Below are 24,951 nucleotides of genomic sequence, written 5' to 3' on the forward strand. Positions count from 1 at the left end.
CGCAAACCATTTGCGTGATGTGGAGCAAAAACTGACGGAAAGCCAAACTTTTCGGATTTCATCCTGCGCTCTTAATAAAGTAAGGATTACTACGCGAGAACAAATTAGGCAGCGACATAATAAGCCAAAGAAAGTAAGCCATAAAATTGATGCGTTGTAATGATGAATCTTCCTGTATGCATGAATGCGCCGTCTATTTCGTGACTTATTTTGTAGCCACTACTCCATTCCCCCCCCCCCCCCTCTCTCTATCTCGTATATATATACCCACACTTGTATTTAGGAGGGTTGACCTGCGCTCCTCTTCTTGTATCCAGTTCTAACCAAAAATTCACAGCCGGCCTTCAGTTTCCATGCACTCACGCTGATCTCGCCTTCGGTGACAAGTGACACTGTAATATAACAGCCGCAGGAAGAAACAGAGCGAAAGAGTAACTGACCACTATGCCAAAAGACTGTTGCAAGAAACATGACGTCTAGGCACATCGAAGAACTTGAGCACGCAGGATACATATATTTGCGAAAGTCGCAACATATTTATCAAAATTTTGTTCCATTCGCGATCGCGTGTCTACACTTCGTTGATTCACAATCGACGGCATGTGAGTAGCCAGTACTTTGTGCTGTGCGGGATTTAAGGGCTGTGTTTCTTGCGATAATATTTAAATATATGGATTCTCACTCAGCCCACTCGGCACAGTTTTGATTTTGCTGTGAATTCATGACCAGGATTCCACGTATTGCCCGTGTCTGCGAGGTCATGCGCACACTGCCTTATCCCAGAGAGCATTCTTGTACACTTGCGACTAATACAGCTACCCCATATCACAAGAAGGGGAACTAACTTTTTCCCACCTAATTTTTATTTCTTCTTTAGAAAAGAAACCATGGTGATCGAAAGGTCACGCATCCAATAGAAAATAAGCTGAAAAGGGCTAGAAACAGTTCCTTGACTATGAAGGCACGGATTTTTTCTGGCCATGTCTAAGCGGAAGCTTGGAAGTATAAGATTTAGAACAATGATACATGCCACGATAGAGTGCCTGCGTCAGTGATTGGGCGCACTTGTACTGCGAATTTCTTATAGGCTGCTCATAAAGGTTATTCGGCGATGTGAGTCAGCTGAAGTCACTGCATATCTTGACTCGGCTATAGGCAAATGATATCCTAGATTGATTGAGAGGCGTGTTAGGAGTAAACGTTACGCGGTATTCGCGGTGAATAACATGGAGTTATTGCCCTTTATTCTACTGAGAATTTTCATCACAAACGTGGTATTTGTCCTCTCGCACTGATCATGAATATAAAGTCATCATTATCTTTAGAGTGCAGCTCTTAGGCACCCGTTCCTGGGGCGAGCGTAGGCGTTGTTCGTCGTAACGGAGCGAGCGAACACAGCGAGGGATGAAAGCGAGCGAGGAGCGCAGCGGGAGATGAAAGGCGGCGATAACGAAGAGAGCGTGAGGAGGATGATGAGGACAGCTATAAGGGCTTGTTGGTACGCCATATCTTATTTTGTTGTAGCGCAAGCTGAACGGCGAGGACAACAGAAAGGCACATATGACACACACAGCGCTGTGTCACATGCGCCTTTCAGCACTGCGTGCGTCAAATGTGCCTTTCTGTCGTCGTTATCGTTCAGCTTGCGTTAGAGCAAAATAAGATGTGCGAGGAGGACAGCGGAGTGGGAGGGTGCAGTGGAACCAGGAGGCGGAAAGCGGAGGAGGAGGTTATGGGGGAAGCAAGAGAAGAAAAGTATAGTGTGCCGCAGACGGGCTTTGCGGTTACGGTAGGTACGGGATGGCGCCAGAGTAGAGCGTGCCGTCTCTATGGAAACAAAGCGCTGCATGAGCGGAGGTATGTCTGCGGCACGTGCTGTGAATCTCGCCCACGCTTCACCCACGGGTCACCTCTCACGATCTCCGGATAAGCGAGGCAGTTGCACCAGACTATGCTCCGTTTGAAACGTGCCGCACGAGACAGATTGTCCGCGCCAAGCAACATATAGCGAAATGAAAACACGCATACAGAGGCGCTGAAATTTCGCATTAAGTATCGTACTACTCTGTGATTTTTTTGCGATGCCTTCCACGTCTCTCTATGATTACTTTCTTCCCTATAGTACCAAAGAATAGAGCCAACTTTCCCGCCTCACCGCTTGCATAGATGACGCACTCTCCTGTAATGCCGTCGGCATTGAGCACTCTTGAGAATAACCTGCTCTCCTATTTACTACAATATTTTTAGCACGATTGTTAGTGTTTCTTTAAATATCTGAAATTTGTATGTGTGAATAAGATGTGCCTCTCCCTTCCCTCCTTCAGCCCTTTGAACCCTGAGCACATTGCAGTAAACAACTATCTCAATAAAATATATTGAGTGCGCGCTGCCACGCAGTGACTGGACAAGAAATTACGACACGAGATTGGTGAACTGTAATCGTTACCTCGACCCCCCGGCCTCTGTCCATTCAATTCGGCTCAGTCGCGTCACTGCGTTCGCATGTGCGCAGTGGCCACAGCGGCGCCAACGACCACATCGACGACCGTGAAACCGGTGCCGAAGCTCTCCAACGTGTCGGCCCCCTGCTCCGAGCGGCTGGGGACATTCATGCGTCGCATGCTGCGAGGCTTCCCTTCCCGCCTGCCCGAGCTCTGGGAATTCCGGCGCCGACGATTTCTGCGTGCCGCGGTTGTCGGTGGCCTGCCACAACTGGGCGTGGAACGCATGCAGGTGCTGTATAGTGTTCCATTGAAAGTGGTATGCGCAATGCGATTGGCAGTAGCAGTTGACATTTAAGGTAACGGAACAGAGGTAATTGAAGTGAATTCCGTTTGCTGAAAAAAAATTGTGCGCATGCGAATTCATTGATTGTTTCGCAGAAGCTGTATGACTTATGAGCGTGACTGTGCGGCCTGTAGATTTGTTCCAAGGGTTGCGGAAAAAATGCGAATTATTCACGATTACATTGCGCGGAGTATTACAGTGGCAAAAAGATGACAAAAAGAGAAGAAGGATGCAGACGGACGTCCGTCAGTCCTTGCGCTTCATCCGTCCACGCCCTCATTCCCTTCTTCGTCATCTTTTCCCCACTGTAATACTCAGCGCAAATTAATGGGGAACGTGCATCTACCAGCCCATTTCATAGCTTTACAATTTCTAATTGTGGAATCATTCCTGTGGAAGAGGCAGCAGCAGTCGTGCTTTTTTCTAATCGAACAAAGAAAGAAGCAGTACATAGAAATACAGATTAGCTAACAAGTTGCAAATTACGCAGCTCAGCTAGTGTTAGGTGAAGTATTTGACACTTATTCACATTGAGCCCCACAGGTATGCGCCTGAAGCCACTCCTCTCTGTGTCTTTGGTGCCGCGGAATCTGCTGGCCTTCAACACGTTTTTTTCTTGCCCCATTTTTTGTTTGACACTGCTTTTTTCCCTTTCTTCTTCAATATGTATGCGTCAAGTAACCTTAGCATGTTGATAGCGCTTTTAAATATCTGCCACTTCGTGTTACAGACTAGTACAGATTGTTTTGTTGAGTCGTACAGCAGAGAGGCGAGATCCATCGTTTTATATTTTATCGGTTATCCACAAACTTGAACCTAGAGTTAGTGTGGTGGTAGGTTATGTACAAAGTTGCTTGCAAGGTGGGTAATATTTGCGTATTCAATAATGACCGCGATCTCATACCGAGAGACATTAAAAATAAATAAAAACAGAAATTCGCCTAGTAGTCAATCACTAATCAGGAGCACACGAGCTGTTCTATTTTAAGAGCACATAATATTTGCGTAGTTGCAAATATGATATGGCGGTGGTATCATAGCAAAAACACGTTAAACTTATTTTAAAAAATTATCAAGAAGGAAATTACTAATTAGCACCATAAAAATTTTTTATCTTAAGAACACATAATATTTGTGTAGCTATTATGCCGATGGTTTCATATCGAGAAGCATGCCGGATATAATAAGAAATTCACGAAGAATAATATCACTAATGAGGAGCATAAGAAGTGTTATATGTTAAGAACACGGCAACGTCAAGCAACCTTAAAATTGATATAACATGTCGAGATATGTTCCATTTGACGTGACCGCCACGTACAAATTGACTTGTTCAGGTGAAGAGAGAGCCAACATCGCTCGGTTTATGTTTTATTGGCTGACCATAAGCGTGAAGGAATAGGTCCTGTTGTGGTAGGCTTATACTCAAAGTTGCATATAAAATTATAATACTATTTAAATTATGGGGTTTTACGTGCCTAAACCACTTTCCGATTATGAGGCACGCCGTAGTGGAGGACTTCGGAAATTTCGACCACCTGGGGTTCTTTAACGTGCACCTTAATCTAAGTACACGGGCGTTTTCGCATTTCGCCCCCATCGAAATGCGGCCGCCCTGGCCGGGATTCGATCTCGGTTATAATACTATATGCGAAGCCAATTATTCAGGTGGTCTCATATCCTGAAACGTGCTAAATATGTCAAAATATTTCACCAACAAGGAAATCATCAATTAGGAGCATGCGAGGTCTCTTATGATAACAATGCAGCAAAGCCAATAATAGCACATCTGTGGGGAAGCTGGACAAATACGTATCGATAGGAGACATACAATAATTTCGAAAATAGATAGAAGGGGTGTTAATATTTCTGATGTAATATAACCGAGGCGCACGAACCCTGACGTACGTATACACTAACAAGCAAAATGAATTCGTTCGCAGGTCAACTGCAATTTGAGCTCAGCGCACACAACATGGAACGTGAGGCTCCGTGCCCAGCTCGATGGTATCTGTAACCTAGGCATCACGGGCCTACCACGAATGTACCTGCGCTTCACCGGGCCTGTGGTCGCCAACGCGCGCTTTGGGGCGCGTAAGTATATGACTACGTTCATCGCTTGGTCTGATTGCATGGTTCAATGTGTTAGTAGCATAAATAACTTGTTTTTTTTTCTCTCAGCTGCGCTTGATGCAGTGATGACTATTCTCTTCAAGAATACTGAGTGGCTCTCTCTCGTGTCAGGAAGGGGACTTCACTGCCACAACGCGCATGCTTGCTAGCTCAGGGATCACTTACGCACAGTTGCGAGTCGAATTCGACTGAGCGTGTTATAATTATCCAAACCGCGTGAGTGGGCAAGGTTTTCGTATTGTTGAGTGTAAAAGGGCAATGATTGATTATCTTTTTGTGCACGCGCAAGTTCCGTTTACCAGTGAACGTTACTGTGGCATTATTTAATGTTTATGCGCTAACTACTTCACGTTGGCGAATCAAGGAGCTGAAGGACATGCATGACAACACTGTACGAACTACCATGTTTCGTGTTTCATGGTATACTGCGCATACAAGTGCTCGACAAATCAACACCAAACACCATTACGTGTAAGAAACTGGACATTGCAAATAAAAGAAAATGAAAGAAGCGTTAACCACCGAAGGCTGGAGTGGCATCAGTTTTATCTTGCAGGCTAGCACACCTGCATTTATTAAATAAATAAATACACGCCATTCAAAAATGCATGCTGATCACGTTATGTGAATCAATACGTTTATCACGTACCCTCCTGCCATTCCTATGCTGAAGCCAGTTCCTCGTACTGAACAAAATATGCGTTGGTTGACGGATTTTAAGTACATTACATACCGGAATTTCGTTGCAGTAAGGCAGTAGAAGCGTGGCGAAGTAAGAAGGTAGATGGTGAATATCTCGGCAAGTGCTGGATGAGAGCAAATACCTTTAAACCACACTAGTAATATGTTCTACCACGATAACTCTGATAATTTGGCTGCACATAAAAAAAAAAGAATGAGCTAGATGCATCCTTCGCGTTCAGTTTTAAACCGAAAATGTCTTGCATGAAATATTTTAGCAAGGAGCCATTAGGTGGCCTATCTATTCTCAGAAACAGCGCAGTTTAGCGGAACCCATGGGATCTATTGAACTGATTAATGAAATCATAGTAGCCCTTTCTTGGCGGAGTGGCTGAAGACAAGTACAGTTGTACCATTATTTAGAGCACAGCTCTTAGGCGTTCGTTCCTGCGGCGAGTGTCGGCGTAACCGATCGAACAAACACAACAGCGAAGGATGAAAGAGCAACGCCGAAGGGAGCTTGGAATGAAAGCCAGCGGCAGCGAAGAGAGTGGGAAGGGGAAAACGCGAGAAGAAAATAGTAGTGCCACGCAAGACGTGCTCTGCGACAATCGCTACTAAATGGCATCAGAGTACAGCGCGTCGTAAAGCCTTTAGCTTTTCTTGTGTTCACCACATCTTCCTTCGATCACTGCTTTTCGCAAGCTAACAAGTGTTAAACGTTATCCGTCGAGCATGACACGCGTGCATGTAAGAGAAGTTTCTCGAATGTCATGCATAGTTAGATCCGCTGGCTGTTGTCACCATAGATTTCTGTATTGTGATTGTGTGCGCGACGCAAACTGTGTTGTACTTTTCTGAAAGCCACGCGGATGCCAGCGATTACACTGGAATCTTCGACGAGCCAGGTAAAAAACTGACCCGCTTGACCTGCATATCACATTTTCGACGATAGCCGACTCGGCTCGCCACTTTTGTTGTGGCGAGCCAGTTTGGCCACGCACCGCTTTACTACGGAAGGAAGGAAGGAAAAAGTGGAGAAGGAAAGGTAGGGAGGTTAACCAGTATGGCTTAACCGGTTTGCTACCCTACACATGGGAGAGGGATGGGGGAGATTAAAGATGGGGAAGGGGGAGAGGGAGAGAGAGCACATATCACAGCACACACACATCGTCCGTTGGAGTCCATCATTCTGGCATGGTACGCGACGTCACTCTCACAGCCGCTTGTCCAATCCCGTCTCTTTCAAAAACCGAAGGAGTCCCTTTGTCGCCTTCACCTGCGATATCTTCTGTCGGCGGCATGTGAAAATCGTGTCGAGCGACAATGGTCTACTGTCAAGGCGCGCTAGAACAGATGCCAGGGACTGTCGCTGAACGTTATAGTCAGGACAGTCGCACAGAACATGTTCCAGCGTCTCCTCGCAAAGACAGGCATTACAGAGATCGTTGTCGGCCATTCCAATGCGGAAGGAGTAAGATTTGGTGAAAGCCACCCCCAGCCATAAGCGATAAAGCAGAGTCGCCTCTCTTCGACGCAGTCCAGTTGGCATATAGAGATGCATCAAAGAGGGCAGGTGGTATTGACGGTTGCTCTGGGTGGTCTGGCTGTTTGGTGTGCACAATAGAGATAGCGTGATCTCATGTGCAAGCACTCGAAGTCTGCTAGCTGCGTCGGATCGTGAAAGCGGTATGGCCTCTTCTTGTGCGTCTTCAAGAGCTGCCCGAGCGGCATTATCGGCGTCTTCATTTCCAGTGACGCCGCAGTGACTTGGCAGCCACTGAAACGTCACATGGTGTCCTTTCTCCTGTGATGTGTGGAGTAGGCATCTAATATCGAATACGAGCTGTTCGAATGGCCCGCGATGCAGAGCTGATAGTACAGATTGTAGGGCTGCCTTTGAATCGCTGAAGATTGACCATTGCCGAGGTGGCTCCCGATTGACGACACGAAGTGCAGCGCGAAGAGCAGCTAATTCAGCAGATGTCGATGTTGTTGGGTGGTCAGTCCTAAAGCTGATGGTAATAGCTTTTGCTGGGACAACCACAGCACCGGACGAACACTGGATGTTTGTGGAACCATCGGTATAAATGTGTTCCCTGTCCGCGTACCTCTCGTGCAGAAGAAGCAGAGACAGTTGTTTGAGCACAGGCGACGACAGTTCAGACTTTTTTCCGATTCCTGGTACACTGAGATGGACTGTGGGGCTGACAAGACACCAAGGGGGTATCGATGGTTTAGATGCAGCGGTGAAGCCCGATGGCAGTTTGTCGTTGTATTTGATGATAGTTTTAGCGAATGATGATTGGTGCCTGTCCGAAGGTAGTGCTGCAAGGTGGTGATAGGTGGCACGTGCAAAATGTCTGATGTGCGTTCTCAGGGCTTCCACCGTAATGTGAGTTCGCATTGGATGGTCCCGAGCAATCGCAATAGTTGCCTCTGTTGAGGTGCATCTGGGCAAACCAAGGCAGACTCTGAGTGCTTGAGCTTGTGCTGCCTGCAGAACACGAATATTTGTCTTGCAGGTGTTGGTCAGTACAGGTAGACTATATCTTAGAAAACCGAGAAAGAGAGCTCTGTAGAGTTTAAGCATTGCGTCTACTGACATCCCCCACGTCTTTCCTGCCAAGTATTGAAACAACTGGGAAGTCGCTGTCAGGCGCCGTTTCATGTAGGCCACGTGCGGGCTCCAACAGAGGTCTCGGTCAATAATTACGCCAAGGAATCTGTGGGTTCGGACATAGGAAATAGTCCGCCCATTGATTGAGATGATATAAGGCGTCATCGGTTTGCGAGTAAATGCTACTAGTGCGCATTTTTCTGGTGATATGCTGAGACCCTGTTTACACAAGTAGTTCGCTGTCAAAGTGGCCGCTCTTTGAAGTCGCGCACGTATCTGAGGACGTGTGACTGCCGAAGTCCAGACACAGATGTCGTCAGCGTATATTGAAATTTTGATGGTAGTTGGCAAGTACTCAGCAAGTCCAACAAGAGCGAGGTTGAATAGCGTCGGGCTGAGAGCACCGCCTTGAGGAACGCCCCTGCTGGTATAGCGTCGCGTAGTTGGGCCATCGTCAGTTAACACAAAGAATGATCTTGCAGATAGGTAGCTTGCAATCCACAAAAAAACTCGACCACCTAGGCCAACCGTCGCAAGGGCGTCGAGAATGGCCTCATGTAATACGTTATCGTATGCCCCTTTCACATCTAGGAATAAAGCTGCAGATAAACGCTTACGGGACTTTTCGTGCTGGACATAGGAAACGAGATCAACTACATTGTCGATAGAAGAGCGGTCACGTCGGAAACCAGCCATGGAAATCGGATAAATCTTGTAGTATTCAAGGTACCATTCCAGGCGGCCAAGGATCATCCGTTCCATTATCTTTCCTACACAGCTGGCCAGCGCTATTGGGCGGTAAGAGGTGAGTTCTAATGGGGATTTGCCCTGCTTTAAGAGTGGCACCAGGCGGCTTACTTTCCATTCGTCAGGAACATTTCCCTCCTGCCATGAGGAGTTGTAAAGGCTCAACAACTTTATCCGTGCGGACTCTCCGAGATAGCACAAGGCCCGGTATGATATACCATCCGGACCCGGAGATGATGAGCGCCTGCAGAGAGCTAGAGCCGCTTCGAGCTCCTCCATTGTAAAAGGAAGGTCCATGCGGCCATCACGTGAATTGGGGACGTCGGCTCGGGCTGGAGGATCTGGACGAGTAGCTTGGTCTGCGATCCGCGCACAAAAGTCTTCTGCGACATCGATGTCTTGCCGCCCTTGGAAAAGCGCTAGCGCCTTGAATGGGAAACGCCGTTCCGGAAGGCAACGCAGACCTTGCACCGTTTTCCATATGTGAGACAGTGGCTTGCGGGGGTCGAGTTTCTGGCAAAACGTTGCCCAACGTTCCGACGCTAATCTATCCATACGACGCTGAATCTTCTTTTGCATCATCCTGGCTGCCCTAAGGTCATGAATTGATTTTGTACGCCGATATCGACGTTCCGCCCGGCGACGAAGCGCTCGAAGGCGCTCTAATTCTATGTCGAAGTCATTCCGCGTGGAAGAGGTCGTCATCATGCGAGTGGCGTTTTGCATCGTCATTTTAATCGTTTGCTCTAACCCTGATGGTAGGCCCTCGCGGCAGGCATCTTCCATCTCAGATTTGAAGTTAGCCCATTGAATCGTCCGAATGGTATTCCGTAAGCCTGATCTAGACGACAAGCCTTTGATGTTCAGATAGGTGGGAATGTGGTCACTCCCATGTGTCTCAATGTCTGGAAACCACTTCACACATCTGGCGAGAGAGTTGGAGACGAAAGCAAGGTCGAGGCAGCTGCCGTATGTCACGCCGCGAAGAAAGGTGGGGCTACCATCGTTCAGGAGAGTAAGGCCATAGTTGTGGGCGATGCTTGCTAATCTTCGTCCTCTTGCATTTGTCCGTGTACTTCCCCATGCTGGATGGTGTGCATTGAAATCACCTATGATGACCCATGGGGCGGGACAAACACTCAAGATATCCGCAAATCTTTTGGTATCGAAATTGCAGGAAGACGATATATACACGCCTTACTACGGTGCGTGGCCATACTGGGGGAGGTGCTGAGTATCGGTTAGAGTTCGAGAAACGCCAGAGGATATAAAGAACCAAGGAGAACGTAGTCAAACACCACATCTTGAGATCAGTGAAAGACAATCTAACTGTGCTTCTTGTATTTCTTGTACATGGCCATTACTACTACATTACAATGCAGGCAACGATTTATTTGTTCCTGTGTGATGATAAAAAACAATACGGATATATACCCCGGTATTGTAGAACGTCCTTCGACTCACCACTCCTCCTCTACTCGAGAAAGTTAATGGCCGCACTGCCCATTGAAAGGTAGGATCAGTGCGTTCCAATGCCACATCTAAGCAATTGTTGAGAAGCGAAGCATCTTTTCTAGCCGAGGAGCGGCTCTTGAGCCAACTTGGTTGAATGGAGAAAATGCTTCCAGTCAATAATCGTTTTCCCAACCAAAACTCTCTGGGAGTTGTGCTGAGAAACACTGTAGCATGGCGGAGAATTCGTGCGAACGCCCGCAGGTAGGCTTATGTCACTTTGTCAAACCGAAAATTATTGGGTCATAACAACATAGAGATATCCATAAAATAGCCGTAGTGTTTAATAATGAACCAAGTATGTCCTGCTCCGCTTCTGTATTATACTGCCACTTGAAATATGTTGGCTTTGTATACACCATGTAATTTACTGCAGAATATAACGAAACGGTTATCTGTGCAAATTTAGTGTGCACAGAGGGGTCCGTAATGTCATGCACCTTTGTTGCCCTCCTAAGACACCAGAAAGGAAAACAAATATTTAAGGAACACCTTGCTAATCGATTGTCTGTATCACCATCAATATTAACCTTTTTTGTACGTCCAGTGCAGGGCAAAGGCTTATCCCTGTGACCTACAATTACACCTGCCCTATGCCAAGCGATTCCAACTTGCGCCTGCGAATTTTTCAATATAATCACCCCACCTAGTCTTCTGCCATCCTCGACTGCGTTTCCGTTCTCTCGGCACCCATTCTGTAACCCTAACGGCCCACCGGTTATCTGCCCTACACATAACATGACCTGTCCTGTTCCACATTTGTCTCCTAATGTCAACTAGAATGTCGGCTGTCACCGTGGGCTTGCTGATCCACACCGCTCTCTTCCTGTCTCGTAGCGTTACGCTTAACATTCTTCGTTCCATCGCTCTTTGAACGGCCCATAAGTGGTCCGCGAGCTTTTTTTGTTAAACCTTAAGTTGCTGCCTCATACGTTAGTACACGTAGAGTGCAATTATTATACACTTTTCTTTTCAACGATAGTTTTAAGCTTACAATCAGGATTCTTTAATGCCGACTGTATGTACTCCGACGCATTTTTATTCGTCTGTACATTTCATGTTGATGATCAGGGTCGCCTGTAAGTAACCGACCTAGATAAATGTGCCCGTGAACACAACGTACAGGCTGACTGGTGATAATTAATTCTTGTTCCCTTGCCAGATTGTTGAACGTTATTATTGTATTCTGCATATTATTCTGCAACCACATTCTTGCACTTTCTTGGTTAAGGTCCTGAATAATTTGTTGCAAAAGGTTTTTATCAGCCGATGTTATTGCCTTTCTTAATGGGACAATCATTACTGCACATAAGATTTGTGAAATTATTCGTTCATTATATTCTTGTGGTGTGTTATGGATGGACTGTCATTTGCCATTGGTATACTGCAGCGCTGTCGGACGACTCAAAGCCTCAGCTAGACGAGCTGCAGATCTTGTCGGCCGACGTACAGGAGATCCACTACCAGAGTGTGTTGGGCTTCGAGCAGCCATTCGTGGAACGAGCTTCCAAGTACCTCCTCCAGAGAGCGCTGCGCGAGGAAGTGCTCGGACCTATCCGAGAGGCCATCAACGCGGAGATCGAGAACCCAAGCCCTGACCCGCCAGCCACAACAGAAGATACCACTTTCCCTTGACAGATGCATTTCATATAGCTGTGCCATAAATAAATAAATTATTTATTTGCTATTGTACAGATCATTGAACAGAAAACATAAAATATATTGCGGGGCTACGCGTGCCAAACCTGATTTGCGTGACAAACCTGATTATGAGACAAATTGTAGTGCGGGGCTCCGGAATATTTAGACTCCCCGAGGTTGGTGAAGGTGTACTCAATGCATGGTACACGACCGTTTTTGCATTCTGCCTCCATCGGAATGCAGCCGACGCTGCTGGGATCGGACCCACGACAGCATGGCCAACCGCGCAACAGCTTTGCCAAGAGGCTTCTGGGGGGAAGTGTTAAAAAATCAAAGGCTGACCGACGCAAGAGGTGTGTAAATGCCTTATTATTTGCTATTCCTTCCTCACTCTTTAGACACGAGCTTCGTCCTCACATCCGCCCATTCCTAATTTATTGACAAATATGCCACTTTTGCAGCCCTCACCTCACCTAGAGCACTCAACATTCCAACCTTCCACCTTCACTCAGTCTCACCATCAGCTAGCAAGGAACTTGTCGTTCACCATGACATTCAATTTGTTTCGTTTGAATAATAGTTCACTTGTCACACGCGTTTACACTGACCATGCAACTTGGCACTGTTATAATTAGGCATCATTGATTCTCTGAACCGGCTATAAATAGGCTGCGTTAATTTGACAGCCTAGAGAAAGAACTTGGTAATGTTGCAGTTTTGACATGCCTTATGTTTTTCAAACAATATATCTACTGCGCTTTAGCGATATTTCTACGGGGCCTCCCTGATAACATTAGTCAAGCTGTGAAAGGAACTTGTACAGTGTACGATTATAAGACACACAGCTTTCGCTCAACATTACCCTTGGGCAACTAGGATGGAACTTATTATCTGGCTATAGGGAATAATTTTTAACCAAGTTCATTTCTCTCTGAACTTAAGAGGTCACTTTCGATGGAAGCCTAAAAAAGTTTAAATGAGTCGTTAAGAATAAATAGATGGTTTTGTATGCGTTACTTCCTGCGTAATAATATTTTTTCGCGCTTTATTAGTAGCGCGCAATATAGCAAAATGTTCCACGTGAGTATACTCCCGCACGCCGTGACACTAGCGGCCGGAAAAGTAATTTGAAAGGGTTACCTCTGCTCAATACCCGGCTCGGCTACTGTCTTAAAGTAGCAATTAAGCTCTCGGTGTCAATTTTGGCTACCGCTCATCGTGATCTGCGTGTTCCGCCTTACGGCCGTACCCTACGCAATGACGACAGAGTTGTCAAGGCAGGAAGTGAGGCAAAGTTTTCTTCCAAAACGCTTGAGTTAAAACCTGACGGGGAGTTTAAATCAGAAAGAGTCTACTCGAGTATTAGTAGAAAAAGGCGAAAGATAGGAACAGTATCGTCAGTAGCTAAGGTAACATTATGGGATGAAGCAGCGATAGGCAGAAAACTAGGGTGTGACATGGTTAGTAATCAGCTCACATCGACTATATAATTATTTGTTTTCACCCTTAAGAAAGGGTGTCATTGGCAATTATCACCATCATAGCAAACAAATTGGGTAAAGCCCCAACATGAAACTATCCAAAACATGGAAGCCGATCGCAGCTGATATACTGGACACTTACCTTCATCGTCCATTTTTTTCTCCATATAGATCTTCAACTTTCAAATCCTCATGTGAGGAATTTCTCGCTGTGCTTTTGTATCCGTCACACATTCGAAAATGGTAGACAGGTGCCACACGTACTGTATCTTTGCATTGTTTAATGCGTTTCTCAGTGTTGTAAAGACGAATTCCAGTTGACCTCGGGTGTCGCACGGTGGCCGCACGAAAGGAAGACGCGAAGAAGCAGAAGTAAACTAGGCATTCGGACCCATTCCTCTCGTCTGCTTCTCTCAGTCGCTATGGCATAGCCGAAATTAACAGCCTACGGCAGCCCGCTCCTAAGGTCAGGCCTCGCCACACTTTGCTGTCTTCGGTGACTCCTGTGGCAAAGGAACGCCGCCCATCGTTCCATTGCCATGGATATTTCCCCTCAGGATACTATCCAGCTCTGAGCCACCAAGCGATACCGTCTACACTCCCGTGGCCATGTATTTCGTTACTGCGTGTACCGGGGTTGCTGTATTCACTGTGAAGGCCGCTCGCGGCTCCTCGAGAAGCTATCCTGACTGCCTCACGGACGTCATGCCAGACATATGTTACTGCGTTAACAGCAAATTAACTACGTCATCTCGGTAATCTCAGGATTCTCCCCCGCAGCCTTACCATCGCCAGTTATTTTGGAAATTCTGGAGTTTTACAGATTCTGTAGGCAGGAAACAGTCAATGCACTCAGCGCTCGTCAAGCTTGGCTGGGCCACAAAGCATGGCGGGTTCCAAGAAACCGGATTTGCGGCGCGGAAAAGCATGACATGAGCACGAAGGTAGCAGGCACCGGTCCTGGCCGGAATGGACGGCAGTTTTGGTAGCTGCTTTAGGCCAGCTTTGCAATGCGTGCGGCTATGAGGTACGTCGCCTCAACGCGGCAGTCGTGCCAAGGTGGCTGCGCTCACGTAAGCCCTTGTTCATCATACGGTGGGAAGGGCACGGTGTTCGCCGCTGCAACTTTGACATAACAACCCAGCATATCTTGGAGCAGTACCATCTGGCGGCTGCAGCTGCGCCCGAAGAGGTCTTGGCGGACGGGATCGTGGCCTGCCTCCCTGTAGGCCGCGGTTGCGAACTAATTTTTCTACCGTGGGTCTCGTACACCGTCCGCCGCCCTACATCACACCACGAGTTCCAGAGCCCCAGATGACTTCCCATCACCCCCAGTTGGTGACGCAACCTCCAAGCTCGCCTTCACTTGGGCACATACATGAGCCAGGTAACCGGATGACGACGTCAGCTCCAGCCGAGATAACGCACTCGGTGGACCATCACTCCCTATATGATCCACTGCCTAGAGGTCTCCAGTCCCCTAACCGGAGCTCAACTTAGAAGGACCGGTGCAGGGAATAAAGCCTTTTTCCTACTTGCCGGGTTGATCCCTAACGATGCCGGGGTTAGGGATCAACCATCATTTCGTACTTCGTCGAGGTGCGATGATGCAGCTCTGCTATTCAACGACAACATCAATCTGTCCACGGATCATAGAAACGAAATACTGCTGACTCCATCGGAACGACACCTCGGGACTTCCCCGCGGTCGTTGACCGAATGCGGTAACATTCTTTCACTGCTGGATTGCAAGGGGCGCAAGAGCCACCCATCGACGTGCAAGATGCCCAATATATTATCGCAAGGCATGGCCAGAGATCAGGCGCGAACGAGACGCCGCCTTCAATATGGGCGACCCTTGTTCCACCTTCGGACAAGGACCACTCAGTAGCGCGCAAAATGTCGAGCTCGGCCCATTCGAGTGCATCGGCGATCCTCTATCAGTCAGCGGCAACGCTACGAAGACGCATGCGACGGCGGAGCAGAATGGGTATTCAATGTGTAGAATCTCATGCTGTACTACCCGAGACTTCTCTGGCTGGCCACACAAAGGAGCGACAGCAGTGTAAGTGCTCTTCACTTTTTTGTTTGTAAGTTTAGTTTTCTTTCGCTTTTCATTGTCAAACTTGGTATTGAATTATTTATAGAGGTTTCGCGATCAAGAAAAGAACAAGTTTCATCATTTTAGTTTATTTTTTACTTTGTTTTTCGCCAAAGAAGAAATCTAAACAAACCGGCAGTCCTCGAGGCAAAAACGAGTATTTCTTCATTTTTTTTTGTTTTAGCACCCTTGAAGCAGTGATGCTGACCTCTTCTATTCCTCGTCAGAAGTAACGAGAAGAATATTCAGTAAAAATTTTAAGAACCTACTATAGTTAGAACACAAGTTATTCGCTAATGAATACAAGTGTATTTCTTGTATTCGTCGCAATTATCAATCACATGTTAACCGGTTACTAATCCACTCAATCCCAAATAACGAGGCATCATCTGAAATCAAAAAGCTCAAATTAAGAATCTACGACCTTGATTTACCATAAAAGAACCGTTATTTCAGTTTAGTTTTGTGATATATTCCTACTGTAAGCGAGGGAGAAAGCACGTTAAAAATGTAAACAAAGGCGGCCATTTTGAAGTCCATAGATCGCATATTTCATCCACACCAAGCAGCTCCAAAACAACGTAGAAAGGTCTTTCGTTCTTAATTCTTAGTAAGTAAGAGACATATAAATCAAAGATTTCAGATCTTTGTTTATTTATTTACCTTTAATTTTTAATCATCCAACTTTTCTTGCATTAGGGAAAATATATACAGTTGTATGCAGTATAGGCGTATACTGCATACAACTAATTGGAACGCCGTTTTTTTTTTTGATGGATAAAGATTTTGACTGGTGGGAAGGAGACTCGGAGATGCCAAAGAAGGGTCACAAGAAGACACAAAGCAAGAGGCTTGTGAATCAGATGCAAAGATCCATGAAGAGCCTGTTTCTACAGGTGAACTTTTGAGTGAAACTAATCACAGATGATGTACATTTGCGTCCCCGGAACGCACAATGGAAACTAGAGAAGGAGCAAGACAAATGAAATGTGTCATGCACATTTATGAACGCTTCATAAACCATTGCTAGATGTCCGACAAAATTCACCACCGACAAGAGAGGCATTAAATGCCCTTATTCTCGAATTTCAGAACATGAAGACAGTGGCTCTACGGACAATAGAGTACAATGTAAATTTGGCTGGAAAAGCTAAAACCAGCAAGCATGACAATACCTCCGCACAGGCAGTTTCAGGGGGTGGTGAGGAATCAAATAACAGAATGCTTGGAACGAAACTAGCACTTTTGATAGACTACACAACAAGGAATGAGAACCCACAACGTGAAACAGGAGACAAATTGGAGAACTTTGAACCAGGCGAATTCGGGCTCATAGATGTGGAAGTTGAAAACGTCAAAAATGGCGTCGCAATAGTTGCAGCTATGTCACAGATATCAAGAAATTAGAGTTAGGCCTTAAGGCTAGCCAAGAAACTTGCCATTTTTCTACAGCAATTTCCGAGAGTTTCTCCCCAAAGCTTAAAGCTGCTGGTGTGGAGTTCGCAGTAAATGAAAATGGATATTCCAGGGAGAATGATTTATCAAAACAGCCTCGTCGGAAACGAAGAGGATGTCAAAGTAGTGTGGGAGACAAAAAAAAGAAGAGCCATCAAAGTCCGTCACTTTAACAACTAAGCACAGAGAACTCGCAAACGAAATTGTGAAATGAGGTCGCATTAATGTTGAGTGGAATCGCTGCAAGGTGTATGAGAATGTCCTTGTTACAAAATGTTCGAGATATGCATGATTTGGGCATACTGAGAAGCAGTGTAGATCTGAAGAGGTCAGATGCACAGAATGTGGTGGAGCCCACAGTCATAACGAATGTGAGGCAACCAATAAGTCCTGCTCCATGTGCAAAGAAAAGGGTTTCACTTGTAAGAACTCAATGTGGGATGCAACATGTCAGGCAATTGATGAAGCCTGTGATGCACAGATGACGACAATGAGTTTCGTCTCGCAGTAACTATTTTAAGTTCTCCTTTCGTTATGATATCTTTCGTATTTTTCATTTTTTCTACTAAATAATAGTAAATATGTTTAATAAGTCATTAAATATTTTTCAGGTAAATCAAGCTAGGTCAATCAAAACTTCAACACAACTTATTAGCTTACAGATTCATTTTGAACAGGATATATCAGTTGCTGAGAAACCCTATTCTTTAAGTAATAAAGTTATAGTATACCCAATAAAGTCTAAAATGGTAAGTCACTCAGTTCTCCCGAAAACAGCTAAAATAATTCGCAACGAAAAAATCCAGATATTCCCTTTATTAACTACAAAAAACATAACAGCTATAAGAATTAAACGGCAAGATGAGTTTATCAACATGAATAACTGCTACGTGCCACCAAAACATAGCATTGAACGCTTTTTCCTAGAAATAGAGGGAATCTTAAAATTAAAAAATAAACAGAACATAATAATTCTAGAATATTTCAATTCCAAGAAACGCAGTGTGGGGAGGCTTAATTTCTAAACCTAGAGGAGAGAAAGTTTTTGCATCCATTATCAGAAACGAACTAAATATCTTCAACAACGAAAATTCACTCCCTACTTTTGAATCTAAGAATGGAAAAAGTTGGATTGACCTATCTATGGTCGATAAAGCCGTGGCAAATAAAATACAAGAATGGGAGGTTCTGGAAGAAAATTCCCTTAGTGACCATAGGTATATATCAATAACAGCGTTTAATAAACATTCAGAACCAATAAAACGCCCAACAATGAAGGGAGAATATCAAGTACTAGAAAAACTAAAACAAAACAAATGGTTCCAAGAAATAATAGAAGAGGATATAGTACATCCTTCCCAGATAGAAACAATAATCAATAACTTTCATACAAAAATCGAAAATTCAGCAAACAAGCACACTAAAATAATAAAACCAAGAAATTCAATAGCAAAACCAATGGGGAACATATAATTAGAAATAGAAAGGAAGAAAGTAAGAGAATTCAGAAGAAGGTATCAAAAGGGAAAGGAGAACTACAAAAAACGTTTTAAAGAAGTGTACATAGCAGCATTACAAGAGTACAACAAAAACATAACCGAAGCAAAGGACAGGTCTTGGAAGGAATTGTTCTGCTGTAAAAGAGAAAAAACACATTTTTTTACCATACAAATTAGCAACAAATAAATTTAAGAAACTTGTAATAATTCAATATCATTGAAAAACAGCATAGCTTTCAAATAAAAATAGAAGAAGAATCTGTCGAGTATTTATTAGGAAAGTTATACAACCTTGAAGAAAGCGTTGGAAAAACACATGAAGATCCAAGTATGACAGAAGAAATAGTAAACCTTTAGGAATTCTTGCTCGTTACTGCTATAGAAGTGGATAACATCATTCAATAGCTTAAAAAACCACTAGAAACTAGGATCTGATTATTCAATAACATCATTTATTCAGACACTCTATTATTTACATAAGCGTATCTTTATAAAATTTGAAACGTTATATTAAATTAGGACATTTTTCAAGACGGCGAAAATCTTCAAAGATCCTTTTATTGCCTAAAATAAGATAACAGATAAACCAGAAGAATCTTATCGCGCTATAGCGATTAATTCTCTATTTGGAAGAGTCTTAGAAAAATTGATAAACAATGCAACTTATAATTTCTCTGTGGTAAATTATTTATTACCAGGAAATTAATATGGATTTAAACATGGAACCTCCGTAATTGATGCACTAGATAATATAAAAGGAGTAATAAACAAAGCAAAGCTTCATAAATTACAGTTCCTAATAATTTACTTGGACATTAAAACGCATTCGGAAACATTAAAGGCGGCATGGCATGGTCGCTGAATATTTTGCTATTTTCTGCGAGAAATTGTAGTGGGGGTCTAATATTTCTATAGACGGGTGAAAACTGGGCAGTAAACGCACATTTCTGTCCAAAATATGAGCTAGACCCCGCTCTCCTGCGCCCACCGCTATATTGCCAAGCCATGGGACACGTCATGCGGTGCATGGAACCGAGCCATCGCCTGCTACGAAATCCGCCGCCGCACCATGTGAGGTCATGGCATAGCTGCCGTTTGTTGCCCTATTGGCTCCAGATGTCGCGTGCCACGTCTTTGGCACCGCATTCTTCGTGTGATGAAGCTGCCGACGAATATTTGAAGAGCAGATGCAGCGATGGCGTTGTACACGCTGCACCCCCATTTTGACTTCGACCTCATCGCCGCTATGTCAGGTGATAAAAAGAGGGCCTCTGAGATTGGCGTGTGCCGGCTAGTGTGTGCAAATCTGGAAGGCCATGGAAGAAGTAAGCGTACTAAACTTGGTCAACATACACTCTGAAAACAGTTGCACCCTTTGGGGTGTATATTTTCCACACAACAATAATTGGCATCTGTCTTGTCCGCATTTCCTTTCCTTAACGCGGCGAGCCCGGTACTTTCCAGCAACGAACGGCATGCGCGTTATCAGCATGACATAGTATTCCCGACAGGAAAGCAACGAGCGCAGCGTTTTCAAGAAAGGAAATGCGGGCAAGACAGATAACGATTATCGTTGTGTGGCAAACATACGTCCCAAAGGGTGTAAACTTTTCTTAGAGTGTAGATGGCGACATTGGTGTTGCGCGAAATGCTGCTGGTGCCTTTCCTCACTGTTGAAATTTCATGCGTGCAGCACTGAGGAGGTATTCTGCAGGAGTCCACCAATGGACTTGTCCATTTCATCCGCTGCTGTAGTGCTGATTGGCTGTGGCGCCTCGCTGCTGTGGACGCGCAGCCCAGCCCAGCCAATCAGATCTCCAACAGAAGACGAAATGGACATGTCCACTAGGTGGACTCCTGCAGAATACTTCTGCTTAGGCAGCCGTTTACGGGAGAAGAAGTCTGGTGCTACTTCGCACTATGCGAATTGTCATGAGCGTAGATTGTTTGCTGGCATGCATTTCTCTTAGATCCGTATTCAACAAAACTACGCTGTTGTTAAGCTGCAGCGCGTTCCCACCAGTTCTTTTTGCCTCTGTAGTCGCGTGCAGCATATGTAAACAAATGCTCACGCAGATGTGCCCGCGGCACAAGGATTTTGCGCGATGTACACTTTGGCTGAACCTATACTTGAACTTGCTTTATTACACCAAATTTCGATAAAAAAAATAGCAAGGCTAAAGTTTGGCCGGGGCACTACCCGCCGGATGGGTCGGTGCACGAACACGGTCGCCATCTCGTCTGGCTGCAGCCTCAGCTTTTTTACGGGTATACCAGACTCGGCGAGCAGGCGCAAATCGTCGTTGTAGATGTTGTAGTGTTCTGAAAACAAAACAAAAGCGTCAGATAAACCCCAGTCCTTCCTGTCCACACTCATCTCCAAAAGGCTTGACGGGCTTATTGGGGAACCTGAAATGCGATATGGAGCACTCCTTACTCCGTTCCTTCTAGCACCCAGTAGCGCTACTTAGACGGCGCGGCGGCATTGTTTCAGCCGCTGCAATTTGACAAATTCCAATGGTAAGCTGAACAAAGCAGAAGTTCCCCGCATGCGCGCACTGCTGACAAACTGATTCTTTGCCGGAATATACATGCTCGCTCGGGGATCGTGCAGCCTGAATATTTTGCAAATTTCTTTGCTGCAGCTGCTGGATGCTCTGAGACTATGTGGAAAAGGCTCAGCTCTGTATTAAGGCATCATCCGCCTATCAGTAAACTTCTTAAATTAGATATTACTGGTATAGAATTATCTGGGAAGCGGCTTGCAGATGCATTTAATACATATTTCGCAAGTGCAGGTAATACGCCTATGCAACCAAATGATCTTAGTAATATTCCGGTTAATAGCAACACTATTTTTCTTAAACGTGTAGATGAAAACGAAGTAATCCACATAATTAAAAATCTAAACAGCAGCAGTGCGAAAGATATTGACGGGTTACAGAAAAACCTTTAAAATACGTTGTTGATATCCTGGCTCCATGCATTGCATATATTTTCAACCTCTGTCTCAGTCAAGCTATTTTTCCCAGTAAAATGCAAGAAGCACGCATTAGTGTCCTATATAAAAAAGGGGACAAAAATGACATGAGCAACTATCGTCCAATATCAATTCTCCCTATGTTCTCGAAGGTACTTGAAAAAATAATTTTAAATCGGCTTATGGATTTTGAGCAAAAACATAAACTTCTAAATGAATGCCAATTTGGCTTTCGCAAAGGCCTCAGCACGGAGTGTGCCTTACTTGCTCAGAAAGAGTTAATTTCAAGGGCGATTGATGAGGGAAAACTGGTTCTGGGGTTGTTCGTAGATTTCACAAAAGCATTTGATTGTGTCAATCATTCACTTCTTATTAGGAAACTCATACGTTATGGTTACCGCGGGAAGGCTACATCCCTCATCACATGTTATCTAGAACACCGCAAGCAAAGGGTCGGTATTAATGATGAACTCCCTAGTCCACTGCCCGTTTCTTGTGGCGTACCACAAGGAAGTATTTTGGGCCCTTTCCTCTTTAATTTATACATTAATGATATCATTAGTATCAGTATCAAGGCAAACTATATAATTTACGCCGATGATACTAGCATATTCCTGATAAGAAAGTCGGCGGATGAATTAGTTGAGGAAGCAAACTTAATTCTTCAAAAATTGCATGACTGGACACATAAAAATTGTCTTAAAATAAACACAAACAAAACAAAAGGAATAATTTTTCGAAGCAAAAATAAATGCGTAATAATTAATACGCCTATATTGCGAAATTCAACTCCTATCGATATAGTTCCGTACTTTAAAACTTTAGGTGTTATCTTTCAAGAAAACTTATCCTGGGATATGCACGTAAATTCCTTGGCGACAAAATTATCTCAAATAATCGCGCTTGCTTACCGTAACCGTCATATACTGCCAACAAAAATAATGATGCTGATTTTCAACACACTGTTTCTTTCTAGTCTAAACTACTGTCACTTAGTTTGGGCTACTACCACACAGGGAAATTTGGAAAACTTTATGTACTGCAAAAAAATTCCTACGAGTCGCAGAAAATGTTCCAAAATATGTTCATACACGTGAATGTTTTATAAAATACAATGTAATGCCAATTACCAGTATGTACGATTATCGACTCTGTAGAGCGTACAAACAAGAAATAAAAAATGGAGCCAGCTTTCTAAGAACACTAGCGGATTTAAAAATCAACGTTACAGCATATGCGACAAGGTCCAGAGAGTTTTGGAAAGTGTAAACCGTCAGAACAACATACGGACAACAAACTATTCGTAGAACCTGCCAAGGTTACTGAATAAATTACACAGCGAAAGCACTGGATGGGAAAATACCTCTCTTAAAGCTCTGTATAGTTATTTCTGCCTGCACTAGATTGTTTCCCTGGCGTTCGCAAATTTTTCCTTATCGAAAACAACTATTCCCATTGTATAGCTTATATTCTTGGTTTTTTCATTTGTTTAGTTTGTATGAGAAATGTTATTGTTACACCTTGTGTTATCATTATGTCTTTCTCACCCTTGTGTTTCTTCTATTTTTTTTGAACAGTTGCGATACCGTTGTGCCTATCATTGTTTTTTATCCTTATTGGTTAGAGATGATTTTTACTATGACCTGTTAGAGCACATCTTTTTTTTCTTCATTTGCTTCGCATGGTTCGCGATGCTCACTATTGTGTAAAGGACATATCTATACAATGATGTACTACCTTTGTGCTCGCTAACGCCGCGCAAACGCCAATGCGGGGGCCTGCGGCTTCGTCAAGCTGTCCATGTGGCAGCTTTTTCTGCATGCTCCTCGCGTCATGTACTGATGCAAATAAACATCATTGTCATTGTCATTGTGACGTTACGGCTCGCGAGGGTGCCAGTGTTGCTCCACTGTTATGCCGTTCGAACGTAATACAAAGAATGAAAATACAAATTACCTGCTGGCTCAAATGCGCTCAAATTTTGCCAGCGTGTTCTTGAACTCACAAGGGGTATCACACACAATATAGATTATGATCAAAAATTGGGTGTTATGCCCCTTTAATAAAGAAATAATCATAAAGATCCTGAAGGAGCTACAATTGCCTACATATCTCATTACAATTACAGCCAACATATTGACAGAAATAATCATAATCTATAAGTCTTCTACAGTTAAATTTAGCAAAAAATTGAAAATGGTTCACCTCGAGGATCACCCCTCAGTCAGATGTTATGGAATCTTACTATTTCCGAACTTTTAAATTTAAAAATGCCAAATAATATCACCATACAAGCATTTGCAGACGACGTCACCTGAACAGTCAAAGGCATCAGTAGAGCACATTTAGATAGAATTGGCAATGAAGCATTACAAAAAGATTTATCAATGGGTAACAATAATAAATTAGGTTTTAACCCTAAAAATGTCAGTCGATAGTATTAGGAAATAAATACATAGGCAAACCACAAAAATTACGCTTAGAAAATGAGAGTATAAATAATAAGGAAGAATTAAAGTTTATTTTACTTGTCATTTTTGACAAAGGGCTGTACTTTGTACGACATCTTAAGGAGATTAAAAACAAGATCACTTTAGACACAGCTAAAATACCTAAAATTTCTAAATTTAGTAAAATAAATTGGGGACTGAAACCTAATCAATTAGGACAAATATATATAATATGCATAGAAAGAGTAATTGTCTATAGCTGTCAAGTATGATACAACCAACATACATAATAAGGGAACTATCATCTATACAGAGAAAATTATTAATAAACACATGCAAACACTTTAGCATCATTTCAAATATGGCTCTTCAAGTCATATGTAACGTCACACCTATACATTTAACAATAGAAAAGGAAAACGCAATATATGACATCTTACACAAATATAGCAACATCATATGGAAGGAACGAACGTTCAACCAATCAAGCATAGCTAACAAAATATATTTATGGTATACAGTCCCAGCTGAAAGATATTTGTTAGACTAGAGAACTGAACCAATCAATGCAGACAAAACATGTATACGGACGGTTCAAAAGATGCTGAATAAACTGGTGCAGCATTCATGGTTATCATTAAAGAACACAAAATTAATTAGCAAAAACAATTCTCCCTTCCAGAATACTCTAGTAATTTTGAAGCAGTGACTACGGCTGTATTAGAAGCAGTAAAATATATATCATACCAAAAGAGCGAGATCATTTTCACATTTTAATTGACAGTCTGTGTACTTTACGAGGTCTAGAGAATCCACATAATAAAAATGCATTCATAAATCACAAAATTACATTAACGTACATAA

General features: G+C 43.8%; 1 protein-coding gene across 1 annotated transcript in view; it reads left to right on the forward strand.

Moving 5' to 3' along the window:
- Positions 1 to 12,130, forward strand: part of LOC135901500 (uncharacterized) — a 30,442-nt gene extending 18,312 nt beyond the window's left edge. The window contains exons 4-6 of the mRNA XM_070524590.1: positions 2,513 to 2,733; positions 4,731 to 4,881; positions 11,871 to 12,130. Coding sequence (XP_070380691.1) covers positions 2,513 to 2,733; positions 4,731 to 4,881; positions 11,871 to 12,115 — 617 coding nt within the window. The 3' untranslated portion in view covers positions 12,116 to 12,130. The remainder of the gene's footprint in view (positions 1 to 2,512; positions 2,734 to 4,730; positions 4,882 to 11,870) is intronic.
- Positions 12,131 to 24,951: the final 12,821 nt, after the last annotated feature.

Source organism: Dermacentor albipictus, chromosome 8 (assembly GCF_038994185.2).
Source record: "Dermacentor albipictus isolate Rhodes 1998 colony chromosome 8, USDA_Dalb.pri_finalv2, whole genome shotgun sequence".
Lineage (NCBI taxonomy): Eukaryota > Metazoa > Arthropoda > Arachnida > Ixodida > Ixodidae > Dermacentor > Dermacentor albipictus.